The sequence below is a fragment of the Myxocyprinus asiaticus genome, chromosome 44 (assembly GCF_019703515.2).
Source record: "Myxocyprinus asiaticus isolate MX2 ecotype Aquarium Trade chromosome 44, UBuf_Myxa_2, whole genome shotgun sequence".
NCBI lineage: Eukaryota > Metazoa > Chordata > Actinopteri > Cypriniformes > Catostomidae > Myxocyprinus > Myxocyprinus asiaticus.
The window spans coordinates 19307295-19324582 of record NC_059387.1 but is presented as its reverse complement, the minus strand read 5'-3'; the positions used below and the strand labels follow the sequence as shown (position 1 = coordinate 19324582).

The window sequence follows — 17288 nt, the reverse complement described above, 5'->3', positions numbered from 1 at the left end:
AACACAAAAAGAAATGTTTTACTGTATATCGTGGGCCATCTTTTCAATACAATAGCAGTAGACAGTGCCTCACTTTAAAGCTTAAAAAAGACCCAAAAGTATAATGAAAATAGTCCATGCAACTCCTGCATCATATTTCAAGTCTTCTGACATACAACAGGTTTTGGTGAAAAAACAAACCACAATCTGTCATGTTAGAGTGAAAATATTGAACACTATGAGAGTAGCTCATTCACAGTGGCATGCATGTTCACGTGAGACCTTGCATTGTTTTTAGTGCTAAACAACACTAGTTTTTGCATGAACACTTCAAAACATCTCCTTTTGTGTTTAGCATAATAAATTACACAGATTTAAAGAGGGTGGGTAATTGATGACAAAATTATAATTTGGGGTAAATTGTTCCTTAAATTTGTTTTCATTTTACAAAAATTAGTTTGTTTTCAAGACCGGTAGCTTTTATTTCTGTTGCCTCTGTTAAAAAGACCAACATAGTTGGTCACCAGAATATGTTGTTGTGATGAGAAGGAGGGCGTGGTCAGGCCAAAACAATGGACGCCCGGTGCTGAATCAGCCCAATTAGCCGGGAGAGGAATAAAGAGGAGCCGGGGACACCAGTTCGAGAGAGATACGCACAAAATTGTGTGTGTACACGTCAGTTTTACGTTATGTAAAAAACATAAAACTAAGTTCCTTTGTGTTATTAAAAGTTTACATTGATTGATCTGCCAGTTCCCGCCACCTCCTTGCCCACCTTGTGAACCTGTTACAGTTGTATTTTGGATGCTGTTATGCAGATGTCTTAACTCATTTATCCAGTAAGCTTCCCTTGGTCAACCAGCTTCATCAGAAAGATCATGTTGGTTGATCAGCATTTTTCTGCCAGTGAACAAAATGGCTATGCTATTCCACTAGCTAGACCAGCACCATACCAGCACTTGCCACTGCAAACCAGCTAGCTCAGCATGGAAATTCAAACTGGTCTTTCAGCAGAGACAGAGAGAAGTTCTGGTACACAATGGTCTCTTCCTCTTTCTCAGAGAACGAAATGTGAAGAGAGAGATTAACTGTTCAATGCTATTAAAGGGAGAAGAGACCCAGAAGTCTCTTGAGCTTTGTCACAAAACAAGTAAAAGCAACTTTAATTATACCATGGGAAAACCAATAAATGTGCTGCTTATGATAGTTACAGCTGGCTTCCTGCCTAAACCCAGACTCTTCCACTAATGAAAGAAAGCCTCTATCTCCGTCAGGCCTTTGTGCTTTAAACTATGAAGGTGCTTGATTAAACAACATGCCAGGCAGCAAAGCTCTCAGGGTGACTTTACATTCGGCCAACTAATTACACACTTCCTGACTATTTAAAGTCTGGAGCTGGAATCAACAAACGACAGAACTGAGTCATTTTGGTCATGAATACAGAACATTTAGCCTGGAAGTGTTTAGTGTAAGTAATGCAGAATTATATGGATTAGTCAGCTTTGCTGAACACAATGGAAGCTAAATTGGGTCAGCTGACATTTTTTCTTGTCTACGAGGCCAAATAAATTTTTTGAGGATGAAAAAAATACAGTTTATACACAGTAATGATTGCAAGACTGCTCATTTTTAGTGGGTCAATTTTTGCCTCATGTAAACAGTTCAAATAACAGTCATGTACCCCTCACAGTTTCTGCCAGCCTCTGGCTGACACTTCATTACTTTCAGAGTTTTTCGACAAATTGTGGCTGGTATGTGAAGACTTAAATAAACTCAGAATGTACATTACACTCAAAACTGGAAAAAAAAACTCAGTCTGAAAAATCTGATCGGTATGCTTTATGCAACTTTTAAAAGTGGCACCTTTTTATATCAGTATGAAGGGGTTTTATATATGTATATATACAGTATATCAGTTTGAGGATGAAATAATCTCTGGATTGGCAGTTTGTCGGTTAGTTACAATAAATCTTGGAAAGGTATTCATAGGTTTGTTTATAGCATTAATAGCAAGTAAACTAGATATCCACAAGCAAAACTGTCTGTGAAACAGCACAAACCCTCATCTCAGAATAGCTATTCTTCTCAACACAATTGTAAAGAGCGGTTAACTGAGTTACCGTACACTTTGTCAATTCGAACCAGTCTGGCCATTCTCTGTTGACCTCTCTCATCAACAAGGCATTTCTGTCCACAGAACTGCCGCTCATTGGATGTTTTTTGTTTTTGGCACCATTTGGAGTAAATTCTAGAGACTGTTGTGAATGAAAATCCCAGGAGATCAGCAGTTACAGAAATACTCAAAACAGAACATCTGGCACCAACAATCATCCATGCGATTATTTAATCAGCCAATCGTGTGGCAGCAGAGCAGTGCATAAATCATGCAGATATGAGTCAGGAGCTTCAGTTAATGTTCACATCAACCATCAGAATGGGGAAAAATGTGATCTCAGTGATTTGGACTGTGGCATGATCGTTGGTGCCTGACGGGCTATTCTGAAATGTGGGTTGGCATTGTTTTGGAGGCACAAAGGGTCCCTACACAATATTAGGCAGGTGGTTTTAATGTTGTGGCTGATCGGTGTAAATTGCATTTTATCCAGCTTATGGGAGGTTTTGTGTCACAAATACTATGAAATGTGAATTTTTGCATCTACATAAAAACACATGTTAGACAAACAATATTCCCCCAAATTCTCCCAACTCGCATAAAAAAGTTGTCTGAACAAACAATTTTATATTGAGCAATGCTGCTGATTCGCGAGTTCCCAGCATGCATTGCAGCATGAATAAATTATGCAGTTAGTGTTATAGGACTTTTTTGTTTTGTTTTTTGCTTGCTGTTTGCTGACTTTATTTATGCTGTTTTTGTTGTTTTTTGTTGCCACTGTTAGTCAGTTGTGTTATGCTGCTCTCATATGCTGCCTCTACCAGTGTCCGTAACTGACTAAATATGAACTTGAAATATTTTTTAACAAGTACACTCGCTAAATAGAGATGGATTGTGTCAAATGGATTAAACAAAAATTGCATCAGAGAATACAATAAATGTAATGTATTGACAAACAAGCCTTTTTTTTTTTTTTTCTTACATTGTAGGAACAGTACAAACTGTGATTGATTGCTTTACATGTCAGTCATACGGCTCTTCCCGTCTAAGTGGATGGTTCTTGGACAGAATAAGATGCAGTACAGACCAGGCCTGTTTGCCCTACAGGTTTTCATCTGAAACCCCATAACAACTTATAGTGTTCTCTCTCCACAATGAAAACTGAACTGAACACTCCCCAGTCACCCACTACAGAGAACAGTAATCAGCGCTTCTAACATTAAGGTCGGACCACCATATGGAGCCTCCAATATTGACATGTTCAGCATGTTCCTATTAAAAATCCCCAGCTGTACTATAAACTCCACCTAATGGCGGTTTCTTTCGGGGGGTGAGTTCTGTAATCCGCATCATTTCAGCTTGGTGGTTTGAGCTTCTTATCTCTGATTCCACATGGTCTGTCGCAACTGAAGTTTCCCACCAATGTATGGGAAACTGCATCAGTTTCTTGCTCTGTGTGACACCAGAAGCTGCATTGGGTGCTACTTGATTCCACCTATATGTCGCCACAGTTTTTTTTTGTCTGATGATTGTGCCCCACAGCTTTGGAGACAGGGCAGTTGGCGAATTTAATGAAGATCTCTCAGACCCATACTCGACCAGATACAAGACAAGATCTGTACATACCATGACAGAATCTGTATAAGATTAAAGGATAAATGGGGAGGAGACACAAACAAACAACCCAGAATATTACAGATTATTCTTTGACTTCAAACATAAATTTATAAAATAGTTTAAAAAATGCTTAAATTCTGATTTCTGATATTGTGAAAGAACTGTTTGAATACTCTGCATTTCTGTTAAGGAACATTTGTAAAAAAAAAATAAATAAATTAAAAAAAAAGTTAAAAAAAAAAAAAAGCAATTGGGCAAAAATGTGGCCCATCTATTTTTACAGAGACCCACACACAATTAATTTCCTGGCTATGCCTTTGGATTCAGCCAAAAATTTAAATTAAAGTTTTTACTCACCCTCATGCCATTCCAAAGTCATGTGCTGTTATTTTTTTTTCAGTGGAACACAAAAGAATATATTTTTGAAAATGTTTTGCAGCTCTATCCACACAGTTCTAACAGTTCATAGTGACCACGTCACTCTTAAAAGGACAACCCCCCCCACCCAAAAAAAAAAAAAAAAAAAACCACCATAAATGTACCGTAGAAAGTCCATACAACTCATTCACTAAGTTCCAAGTATTATGAAGCCATATGATAGCTATGTCTAAAGATCAGACTGAAAAATAAGTTATTCAGTGATAATCTTCCCCTCCACTGAAGCTTGTGTCTAGCCCATGTTGAAGTGATAAAATGGCATTAGTTCTTGCATTTGTAATTACTGATTGTGACACACCATTTTCAAATTGTAGACACACATGTGAGTTAGACACAAGCTTTGGAAGAGGAGAATAGTACCAGTAAACAGAGGTGCAAAAACCATATATGCAAGGTTTGCAATGCATAGGGGCGCCATGTAAAGGGTGGCGCCAGCGGTATACTAAAGGTGGTGCAATCGGCCTTCTCGACCCCTCCAACATCACCCCCCCCCCCCCCCACCCCCGCCCCCGCCCAACGCTTATAATGGATGACACTCCCCTCCCCTCACTTGACAGATACATGGGGCACAAAATGTAGTTTTGCACACCCGCTCGGAAATGCGCCCCTGCCAGTAAATAACAAATTAAGGTTCTGTGAGTGAACAATAACAGAATTTCAACTTTAGATTGAACTATTCCTTTAAGTCAAAACAGTCCAGTAAGATTGTTGCACTTGTTTTGCAGGCATTTGCAGGTAACTCCAATACAGAGAGTGTGGTTCGGCATGATCTGCAAAACCCAGTTGTGGCTCGTTACCTGCGCATCATCCCTTTAGACTGGAGTGAAGAGGGCCGGATTGGCCTCAGGTTCGAGATCTATGGGTGCCCTTATTGTAAGTTCACTCTGCACTGTCACATTTTATACAGAAACCATCCAACAGCCCCAGCCACGCTGAGTAAATAACAGTTATTTTGTGAGCAAAGACAGCTTCATCTGCTTTTTAGAGACAGTTGTTTATATGATCCTGCATGGCAGCTGATGGGATTTGCATGTTGAAAACTGAGCATTTTAACTTTTTATATAAGCTGATCTTTATTACACCTGGAACATTTGCTAAGCTCAGGAAAAAATCGGCAGTTATATCTTTTCAAAGTATCTTGTCATAAGGAAAAACATTTCTAAGGTTTTTTTTTTTTTTTTTTTTTTTTTTTTTTTTTTTTGCATCAGTGATTAAAATGCAGTGCAAGATGGCAATAAATATTTGTGAGGATCCCTGTACAATTAAGGAAAATTGGCTGACTCAAGTTATTTTGAAAGTCAAGGTTAGCTATCCATCTCTTACTCAGGGCAATCCAAGTCTCCATGATTTGCACAGATATACTTGAGCTTGCCAGAGAGACGATATACAGTAGATGTACAGTAAAACCAAGTAGAAAAGTAGCTTGCTATGAAGTTTTTTATTTTAACAAAATGTAAAGGTTTAGACAAACTAAAGTCTTTAGTCTTAAAATTATTATTGTATTGTAACCATTCAAAGTGTATTTTCAGTTCTACTGATATTGAATTGCTTAGTGCTATGGCATTTATGTCATTCATTGCTCATTTAAACAAATCATCATAACGAAGTAAAAGCCTTGGTTGTTGCAAATACTTGTTAACTTCTCAGTACTTATGCTTTGGTTGCAGGATAAGGCATTTTATTTAATAATTTTATAATGACAGCTTTGGTTGATTGTCTACCATATGTCAGGTATCAGCTATTGCTGTTTATATATATATATATATATATATATATATATATATATATATATATATATATATATATTATCCATTTTGAATATTATGTTTAAAAGATAATGATTTTTACATTTAGGTTAGTTTTGTCCTATGAGATTACAAACATCCTGAATGCGTCTCATGGGGTCAGCGCCCACTGTAAAAAAATATTATAATTAAACTGGCCATTTCACTCACTTCAGTTCATTTGTATTCGTTTTTCATTTTTATTTCAATCTAGCCTTATATTTATCATATTGTAATTTCACCACCAATGAAAGGAGACAAAATTACATCTTTGAACTATCAACATGGTCTGTTTTGTGAAATGCAATGTACCCTTGACAAATTAATTCCTTTCATTATATTAAGTGTTGCAAAATTGGTCTTGATAACTAATTTCAATTAACACCCCCATAAATTCATTTTAGAAGTATCACACACAGTGAATCTCTTTACAGTGATGGAATTATCTGTCAATTAATCCCAGACCAGAAGAATTGACTTTGCTAATGATTTTGTTTCTTCTATACCACGATACACAAAGTTCTTGCTAGTTTTAATTTTTATTATTATTATTATTATTATTTTGAAGTTCTACCTTGGAGATGGATAAAACTCCAGACATGGTAGACATTTTTTTCTGCTGCTTTACTCTCATTGAAATAATGATAGTGTACGTAAACCCAACGCCTAGCTCTAGCCAGTGTTTGTGTTGATGACAAGAATGAATGAAGCCTGGTAGCTTTAGATACGTATCATCCCTCAAAGAGTTTTCCTCCTCGTGAAGAGCCGAAGGGGGCTTGGCTGCACCGACACTCCTGTCAGAATGTGTCTCATCTTTGTTTGCTCTGCGCTGGTAAAACCTCTCATATTATTTTGTCATCTCATGCAGGGGTTACACTTTTACAAAAAGTTCCATTCGTTAACATTAGTTAATGCATTAGGTATCATGAACAAACAATGAACAATACATTTATGTAGCATTAATTAATCTTTCTTAATATTATTTAATAAAAATACAATTGTTCATTGTTAGTTCGATCAGAAAGACTCGCAGACTTAAGTTAGCATTAAGTTAGTTATATTTATTTGATGAAATTATATGAAACTCTCATTATATGAATGTCTCTCCTTGGCATAAGCCCCGTCTGGCAGTCCGATGAGACTACTATTTGAACTGTCAGATCCTGCCGGGAATAGGAGGCAGGGGGTGAGGAGCCTACCCCCATGCAGAACAGGACTCAACTGTTGACAGTGGGGAGGTGGAGGTCTAAATTTCAAAGTGATAGATTACAAGCAGACTTTTAAAGTGTGACCCATGCAGGCAATCACTGACACTGATAAAGATGTACTGGCAACTCCAAACTGATGATTACAACAGCTTAGGGAGGAGTAAACTAACACAGCTTTTTTAAAAGGCTAGTTAGTTACCATGAAAATACTTTTGGGTAGTTGGACATGTCCTGCCCTGTGACAAGCCATGCTCCATCTAAAACTATTTCAAACAGCGTTTTGATATATATATATATATATATATATTTTTTTTTTATTTTTTTTTTTTATTATTATTATCATTACACATGCAGCATTTCTGAGTTCATATTAATTGAGACTAAATTAAATATTTGTAATTTTAAAATTCATAAACTATAGTGAAGGCACTTTCCTTTACTCATTCAAATACATTTTATCTATAGCACTTTACAATGTTCTATATGATTATATATAATGCATAAGATATACTAAAAAAAAGGTGTGTTGGGGGGGGGGCGTGATCTTAATTAATTTGTTTTATTTAAGTCATAAATGTAATTTAACATCACTGAATAAACTTTATTTCATTAGGTGACACCAAAAACACAAAGTTTAATGTTTAGATCAGGTATAAATAGCTCCTTATGCTGTCAATCGCTGGTTGCCACTTTTTACAGTGTAGCATGAACCAACAATGAAGAATATTTTACATCATTAATTTAACTTGGTTAATGTTCATTTATAAATATACTATTATTTATTATTAATTCATATTAAATAAAGATCAAGATGCTTTTAAATATATATATATATATAAAAACGTTCATATTAACTACACTGAAAAACGAGTATGTTCTAACATCTATAGAAAGGTTTTATTCATGTATTAAATATTTTGTAACCTTTTTGCATGTGAGTTTCTCCTGCACTAACAGACCCCCCAGTGTGAGTTCAATAATATGCGCTTTTATAAAAAATAAAAAAATAAAAAAAAAAAAATAAAAAAAATCTTACCTTACACTTAACAGCAGATGCACTGAAGGACAGATTATATATTATCAAACATATAATGTGGTGTTTAGGTGTTTATAATGACTGCTTATGATAGATAATATGCGATCGCGAATGCGCTTGCCGGCTATGCTCGCCACCATATTGTTTACATGCAACGCAACGTGGGATTCTGAGTTCATAGTAGAAGCATAGAAGGTTCCAAAAACCTAGCCCTTCCACTTTCCCAGCACCTGGAGTGGTTAAGATGAGTTACGAACAGAATGGGAGAAGGCTTGAGTGGATTGACTAGTTTGTATATTCTTTGTTTGACATCAGAAAACATGGCCACATCGCTGCATACAAACTGTGCACTCTGGTGGTAATGGCTTTAAACTTTTATTTTGTGATTGTTTGAATGTTTGTAACACATAAAAAGATATTGTGAGGTTGAAAAGACTATTTGAGCAGCTGGTTCATTATGATAACCACTTCAGTCCCTCTTTTGCTGGTAAAAAGCCACTTCAGTCCCTCTTTTGCTGGTAAACAGCTGCAGGAATGCAGATCACACTGGTTTGATCGTATGCATCTGAGCCCAGCCTAGTGTAATCACACCGGTTTGATTGTACGTGCGAAAGGGTTAACATGTTTGAATCAACCTAAATACAGTACATTGGGTTAGACTATCAAAACTAATTTTAAGGCTTAGATCAAGTTGAAATAGGTAATTAAGGTAACAATTGCACACCACTTTTTACAGTAGCATGGCATTAATTAATGTTGCAATCTTAAGTGATTTTATCTAAAATCCTGATGTTATCACAAAACAAAGTTAAGGAGCATGTTATGTGTCAACTACCTAAATATTAGAAAGTACAAAAAAAAACTTCTTTCCACCACTTTTCAGACAAGCAAATGCACTGACTGTTGAGTGAAAATAAATAAGATGTGGACTAAAGGAATAGATTTAATCCTTCTCAGGCAGCACAGAGGGAAAGAATGGGAGTTAGATAAGCAATACCTGTCAGGAAATTAGTAAAGCAGGACCCAAATGCAGGAAGGCAATAATGTGGGCTTTATTTGACAAAGAACAAAAATACAAACCAAAACACCCACAAGGGGAAAAAAATGAAAACAGAATGATAAACTTGAAAACTCTAACAAGAAAACTGACTGATGATACATGAACAGACAGGAACCAACCGACAGGGGAAACACAACAAACGATTCAACAAAGGACTCAACACGAGGGGAGCTTAATGGGTTAATAGGAAACAGGTGCCGCCGATGATGAGTTAACTGGAGAACGAGCTGTTTTCCGGGAAACGGAGCTGGCATTCTCCACGTGGCACCTGCAAAACACAAGAGGGAGAGAGAGACAAAACCAACACATGAATACACTCAGACAAGACAAAGGATCCAGACACCATGCTCCGAACATAAAACACAAAACAGACAGAAGAGCGCACGGTAAGGAAACCAAACTTGAAGCCATGTGCCCACACAGAGACAAAAACAAAGACAGATAGAGCACATGGCCAGGAGATAAACTTCCAGGAATTGGAGGCCCTGGAAGGATCAGCCAAGGGAGGGAGGGTGGGGGAAACCAGGGGGAAGGCTTAAGAAAGGGGGCATGGTCCGTTGGCCTGGGAGGAGGGTCAAGGACGGTGGTGGGGTCCGGCGGCCTGGGAGGAGGGTCCAGGTAGGATGCAGGGTCCGGTGGCCTGGGAGGAGGCTTGAGGAAGGGGGTGGGGCCCAGCGGCCTGGGAGTAGGCTTGAGGAAGGGGATGAGGTCCGATGGCCTGGGAGGAGGACCCAGATAGGGAGCGGGGTCCAGAGGCCAGGGAGAAGGCCTGAGGAAGGAGACGGGCTCAGACAGCCAGGGCAGAGGCCTCAGGAATGGGACAGGGTCTGGCGGCCAGGGAGGAGGCCCGAGGTCAGGCAGCCACAGGGCAGGGATGAGGTCAGTGGCTTCCGCAGGGGGCAGAGCAAGCTGGTCTTTGGCGGCCACAGGAAGGTGGACAGACTGGATGGTGGCCACTGGTGACTGGACAGACTCGTCAGCAACCACAGGGAACAGGACAGGCTCCTCAACAGCCTCAGGGAACTGGACAGACTTGATGACTATGGGGAACTGGACAGGCATGGGGAACTGGAACAGCTCGTCGATGGCCACGGGGAACTGGACTGGCTAATTGACGGCCACAGGGAACTGGACCGGCTCGTCAACGGCCACAGGGAACTGGACCAGCTCATCGACGGCCACGGGGAACTGGACCGGCTCGTCAACGGCCATGGGGAACTGGACCGGCTCGTCGATGGCCACGGGGAACTGGACCGGCTCATTGACAGCCACGGGGAACTGGACATTGGTGGCCACCCAAGAAACAACAGCCGACTCGGACCCCTCCAGGGGTTCTGCAGTGGACTCGGACCCCTCATGGCAGTCAGCAACAGACTCAGACCCCTTGTGGCGGTCTACAATGAGCCCCTCCACCTCCTGACGGTCAGCAGTGGGCTCCTCCGCCTCCTGACGGTCAGCAGCGGGCTCCTCCGCCTCCTGGAGTCAGCAGTAGGCTCCTCCACCTCCTGGTGGTCAGCCACAGGCTCATCTGCCATCTAGCGGTCAGCCGCAGGCTCCTCCACTGCCTGACTAAGCTGATTGTCCAAGTCCAAAAGTAAGAACTGTTTTAACTGGGTCTCAAAGCACCACTTTTGGGGTCACTGGCCAGCTCCATATCGTAGACGCCAAAAACCCGACCATTCTGGGAGCTGACCAGAACATTGTTGTGCTGGGCGGTGCTTTGAGAGACCGATTCCTTTCAGGCTGTAGCTTGATCTAAAAAGATGTCCATTGGTCCAATTTTGGTTGAATCGTTCTGTCAGGAAATTAGTGAGTAAAGCAGGACCCAAACGCAGGAAGGCAATAATCTGGGCTTTATTTGACAAAGAACAAAAATACAAACCAAAACACCTGCGAGGGGGAAAAACTGAAAACAGAATGATAAACTTGAAAACTTAAACAAACAAGAAAACCAGCCAGTGATACATGAACAGACAGGAACCGACCAACTGACTGACAGGGGAAACACACAAACGATTCGACAAAGGACTCAACACAAGGGGAGCTTAAGAAGGGATGGGTTGATAGGGAGCAGGTGCCGTCGATAATGAGTTAAGTGGAGACTGAGCTGTTGTCCGGTAACAGAGATTACGTTCTCCATGTGGCACCGGCAAAACACAAGATGGAGAGAGAGACAAAACCAACACAGGAAAACACTCAGACAAGACAAACTGACAGTCAGAGGAGGCACAGTCAGGCCAGACTGTGACAAGACCTGCAGTGGAGATGAAGCACGGAATGAGAATGAATGCAGTGCTCTGACCTTGATGATCGGGCGAGAACGGATGAATACATTTGTGATGGAGGTGAAGGGGATTGGCAATGGAGACAGATAGATAGATAGATAGAGAGAGAGAGAGAGAGAGAGAGAGAGACTGGCCAGACACGATACTCATACTCATGCATTAGTGAAGTAATCAGTCCCCAGCAGGGTGCATGGGGAGAATTGAATTAATTCCATATGCAGACAGAAATCCAGACAAAAACACAATTATAGTAGACACTACATACTACAGGCATCTCCTGGTGATGTTGTGTACATGACAGGTTACACTCTCACCCGCTTTGTCCATTCAGAACAATTACAGTTCTTGCGTCATTTCATAATTCACACTGCTAATGGAAGCTGATAAATGCAAATTGATTTTACATGCCACAGCAGTGCATAAAATACAGGAAATATCCATTTAAATAATGCAAAGAAGCTCTCAGATCTCGGACACTAAAGCTTTCTTGCTGGCTGACTTGAAAGTAAAACTTGTGAGTTTGAAGACAAGCTAGAGATGAAAAGATATATATTACATAAGCAAATAGATTTTATGATGCTGTTCCCAGATCAAACATATAGTTTACATTCCAGATGCTGTTGTGCTAAGATCCTTTGTATTTTGTAATAAGCACATGGCATTATTTTTTATTTTTAAAGAGGCAGTCTTTCAGAAACCAGTCTCATGCTGTATCTGTAAAGTACATCAACTACAAATATTTGAACACTTATGCCACACTTAAAAATTGCTTGAATGCTATTTTATTATATAATACAATATCAAACAAAGTTGCATTTATTTTAAACTATGTATAGAGGAACATAGTCCATAGTAAGTGTCATGAACTACACCTGTGAAAAATGAAATCAGTGTTATTTTATTTATGAAAACTGAAATAAAACTAAGAGAAAACTTGTTTGTAAAATGAAATAAAATAAAGCTTATTTGGATTTTTTTTTTTTTTTTTTTTTAATTAAAATAATAACATTAAATATAAATGCACATGACACAAACTATACAAAATAAAATAAATATGACAACAAATAAATTTCAGTTTTAGGGTTTGGTACACAGTTTATTATAAAATTTGCCTCAGTAGCGATGACACTAGATGACCCTGAAAAACAATAATGCTGTTAAACATATTTGAATGAAATCATTTAACAAATTAACTTTGTCAACCCTCAAGTAAATAGTAAATAGTATTTGTCCTGAAAGCTGTACTTCAGTAAATATACTGAAAAAAAAAAAAAAAAAAATCATGAGTCATAGAGTGAAAACTAAACAAAAATTAAACTGAATTGAAAGGACAATTCAAATTCAAAATAAAACAGAAATAAAAACAACATAAAATATAAAAACTATAATAATTTACATTCATAACTTCCCGTATGTATCATTCAGTGCCATGACAGGGATTAAAAGTCCTTTTCGACTCTGCAATAAGCAAAAACGCTTTGTCAGCATGTAATAGCCAGCTGCAATTTTCTGCCTCCTCACTGTAGTTTATCACCTGATCCCAGCTGCAGTTTATCTGTGAACTTCACCATGCTTTCCGTCTAAGCAATCTATAGAACAGTCACTCAACCCATCATTTCCCCCAAAAATGAGCAAGACACCCAGTCGACTCTGAGGTGCTAATCTATTCTCTTCTCTCTTCCTGTCTCTCTCTCTCACTCTCTCTTGCTCTCTCTCTCTCTCTCTCTCTCTCTCTCTCTCTCTCTCTCGCCAACAGGGGCAGATGTGATTAATTTTGATGGGCAGGGGGTGATCTCTTACCGCTTCAAAATGAAGAAGATGAAGATTTTGAAGGATGTGATTGCCCTGAAGTTTAAAACATCAGAGAGTGAAGGGGTGATTCTGCACGGCGAGGGTCAACAGGGCGACTACATCACCTTGGAGCTGAGAAGAGGCAGACTACTGCTGCAGATAAACCTTGGTAAAATTGATATCGAGACCTATTAGACCTCTGCTATGTGGGAGATGTGTTGTGAAGTACTGTGTGTTTGTGTTTGTGTGTTTGTGTTCATGGTGCGCTTGTGCACTCAGGAATTTGAGTGTGTATTAGTCATTTTTTATTTACATTGATGTGAATTATCTTGTTGATGTGCTACTTTAAGTACATCACTTTGTCCTTACCCTATGTATTGAGTTCTTGCATGCTGTCTCATATTATTTCATTGATTCCTTGATCCCCATAAAGAAAGAAAATTACATATAATATCTCATGGACTCTGCATTGCGGTTAAACCTATCCCAATAGGAGAAAAACATATCCTTCCACTTAGGGCTGGAAGATTTAGCTTAAAAAACAATGTCTCAATATGTTTCGCCCTTTTGACGATATTCAATATATATGGATATTTATATATTTGCTCTGAAATTTATTAAAAGAGTGTTCCCTATCTGTCATTCACTCGACGTTGTGTCGATGTAGTGACATTAGGGGTCACTCTTGGGAGCCCGAGACACCTCTGGTCTTTGATAAAAGGCCAATGAAAATTGGCGAGTGGTATTTGCATGCCACTCCCCCGGACATACGGGTATAAAAGAGCTGGTATGCGACCACTCATTCTGATTTTCTCTTCGGAGCCGAATGGTCATGCTCACTGAGCTGAATTCCCATGACTGTTCATTCACCTCTGCTGGATCTGATGGCGCATTTCAGCAGCTTTTCCCTCCTCTGCACTGGTGCACTGCAAAGAATGCCCCTGGGTGCTTCGGCAAAAATAAAATATAGAGTATATTTCTCTAAAAGAGCGGCACACATGGAACATCTTTTTAAAGACGTGTCTTTTTAAAGATGCCTTTCCTTTGTGTGTTATTCCTGCTCATGTACAGACAGTGTTCGTGGATGGGTCATGTACTCATTGCGAGAACATGTCCATGGCATCGATGCGGTCACGGCTTAACTTCGTAAGAAAGCAAGCCACCCCAGAGGCTCCCCGCCTCGGTCCTTCTACCCACGGGTATGAGGCCAGCGCGGCTAGCACTGGGGGCAATTTGGGGACCCCAATGGGACCACCTCCGCCGGGTATACCCAACAGACCTCCCATTCCCCAGTATGCTCTTTTGTCCCAATCGGGCTTCCGGGTGAGTCCGCTGGCTCGTCTCACGGCGAGTTCGACCTCTTATTCGGAGCCCGTGAAAGTGATGAGCTCTTGAGCGCAGCATCGGAGAGCGGGCTCGTCCAGTCAGACGAGGAAGCCTCAGCTGGGCTCCTCCCTTCGGGTGCAGTCGCCCAGTCACAGGCTGACGCGGAGATGATGACATGCTTTCCCGGGCAGACGCGAGCGTCGGGCAAGAGTGGAACCCTCCGTTCACCCCTGAACCCTCGCGGCTCGATGATTGGTTCCTGGGCTCGCAGCACCGCTCAAAGCCGTCCCCATTCCTTTCTTCCTGGATGTGCATTAAGAGCTGACAAGGTCATGGGAGGCACTTTTTCAGCTTCCCTGCCCTCACTACTCTCGATGGTGGGGCAGCCAAGGGCTATTCGGCAATCCCCCCAGTGGATAAAGGTGCTTGCGGTGAACCTATGCCCGCAGAGCGCCACCACCTGGCATGGGCGCCCAAAGCTCCCGTCCAAGGCCTGTAGGTTTATGTCATCTCTGACGGCCAAGGCCTATGGTGCCGCTGGACAAGCTACCTCCGCCCTGCACACTGTGGCTCTCCTGCAAGTTCGCCAAGGCGCTAAAGGAATTGCACGAGGGTAGTTCCGCCCCGGGATTGATGCAGGAGCTGCGCTCGGCGACCGACCTTGCAATCTGGGTGACAAGGTCACGGTGTGGTCTCTCGGTTGGGCGATGTCCACCTTGGTGGTCGAGGATCGCCACCTTTGGTTCAACATGGTCGAGATGGGAGAGGCCGACAAGGCACGGTTTATTGCTTCCCCCATTTCCCAAGTTGGCCAGTCCAGTGACACCGAGGACTTTTCCCAGCAGTTCTCAGCGGTGAAGCAGCAGACGGAGGTTATCCGGCACAACCTGCCCCGGCGCGGCTCAAGATACCGCACCCAGTCTTCTCGTCACCAAGGGTATCCCCCTACGGTGACTGCACCGGCTCTACCACAGCCCACCCCTGCAGCCTGGCCCCGGCATGGAACCCACTGCAGGAAGCAGACGCCACCCGTCTCGCGGCTGCCAAGAACCCACGAAAGGCTTCGAAGCACCCCTGAGATGAGTGACCCATGGGTGACAAAACCCACTGCTCTGGAGCTGGTAAGCAGACCACTCCATCCCCCGGTTAAGGGCCGGGAGGAAAATCTTTTGTTACCTTTGCATTTAATTGCACTGCATGCCCCAGTGGCTGCAGTCCCCAAGAGTTCAGCAAGAGCGGTTTCCTTGTTCCCTGGGTTACGTATCCGGTGTGCACGGCCGTCATCATGACCACCGTCCACCACTCTATTTGGCAGGTTTGGCACTCCAGCGGCAGTCTCCCCGCCCCTGAGCGCCCAGCTGTGGCACAAATTTTCCCCCCGATGTGACAGTCTCCACGGGTCATGAGGACAGGCCTCTTCCTCCCCCATCCCAGGCTGTTCTGGGGGTGGTCACAAGGAGCCAGGTAAATACTTTGATGTCCCTGAACTCAGCATGGCCACGACATGGTGTAGCACCTCAGGCTCCGCCCCGCCGTGAGGCCCCACCCGCCAGTACGTCTGACAAGATTGTCCCTCCAGCCAAGATGAAGAAGGGGTTTTACAGCCCCTACTTCATTGTACCAAAAAAAGGCGGTGGGTTGCGGCCAATCTTGGACCTGCAAGTACTGAACCGGGCTTTACACAGACTCCCGTCCTAGATGCTGATGCAAAGACACACTCTAGCGAGTGTCTGGCATCAAGATTGGTTCACGGTGGTAGACCTGAAGGATGCGTACTTCCACGTCTCGATTCTAACTTGACACACACCCTTCCTGCGGTTTGCATTTGAGGGTCCAGTGTATCAGTACAAGGTCCTCCCTTTCGGTCTGTCCTTGTTCCCTCTTCATGAAGGTCGCAGAGGCAGCCCTTGCCCCACTAAGGGAAGTGGGCATTCACATCCTCAACTATCCCGACGGTTGGCTAATCCTAGCTCGCTCTCGGGATGTGTTGTGTGTACACAGAAACCTGGTGCTCTCGCACCTCAGCCGACTAGGGCTTCGGGTCAACTGGGAAAAGAGCAAGCTCCTCCCGGTTCAGAGCATCTCTTTTCTCGGTTTGGAGTTGGACTCAGTCTCGCAGAAAACAGCGGTTCCACTGAAATTTTTTCAGAGGCTCCTGGGGCATATGGCATCCTTAGTGGCGGCCATACCACTCAGGTTGATGCATATGAGACTTATTCAGCACTAGCTTCAGACTCAAGTCCCGAGATGGGCTTGGAGCTGCGGGACACATCGCGTGGTCATCATGCCAATCTGTCACCGCCTCTTCAGCCCTTGGACCGACCTCACGTTTCTATGGGTAGGGGTTCCACTAGAGCAGGTCTCCAGGCACGTCGTGGTCATGACAGACACCTCCAAAATGGGCTGGGGTGCTGTTTGCAATGGGCATGCAGCTGCCGGCTTATGGACGGGCCAGCAGCTGCGTTGGCACATCAACTGCCTCGAGTTGCTGGCAATTCTGCTCACCCTGTGGAGGTTCCGGCCATTGATCCAGGGCAAGCACATGTTAGTTCGGACAGACAACACAGCAACGGTAGCATATGTCAACCGCCAAGGCGGTCTGCGTGCTCATTTTATGTCTCAACTCACCTGCCGTCTCCTCCTCTGGAGTC

The 17288-nt window shown here is 42.3% G+C and overlaps 1 protein-coding gene across 3 annotated transcripts in view; it reads left to right on the top strand.

The window, feature by feature from the left end:
• Positions 1–17288, top strand: part of LOC127434183 (contactin-associated protein-like 2) — a 508727-nt gene that overhangs the window by 221952 nt on the left and 269487 nt on the right. For 2 of the 3 annotated variants that reach the window (XM_051686737.1, XM_051686736.1), the window contains 2 exons: positions 4873–5020; positions 13277–13480. In XM_051686737.1, the coding sequence (XP_051542697.1) occupies positions 4873–5020; positions 13277–13480 (352 nt within the window). The remainder of the gene's footprint in view (positions 1–4872; positions 5021–13276; positions 13481–17288) is intronic. The other variant, XM_051686738.1, reaches the window with a different exon arrangement.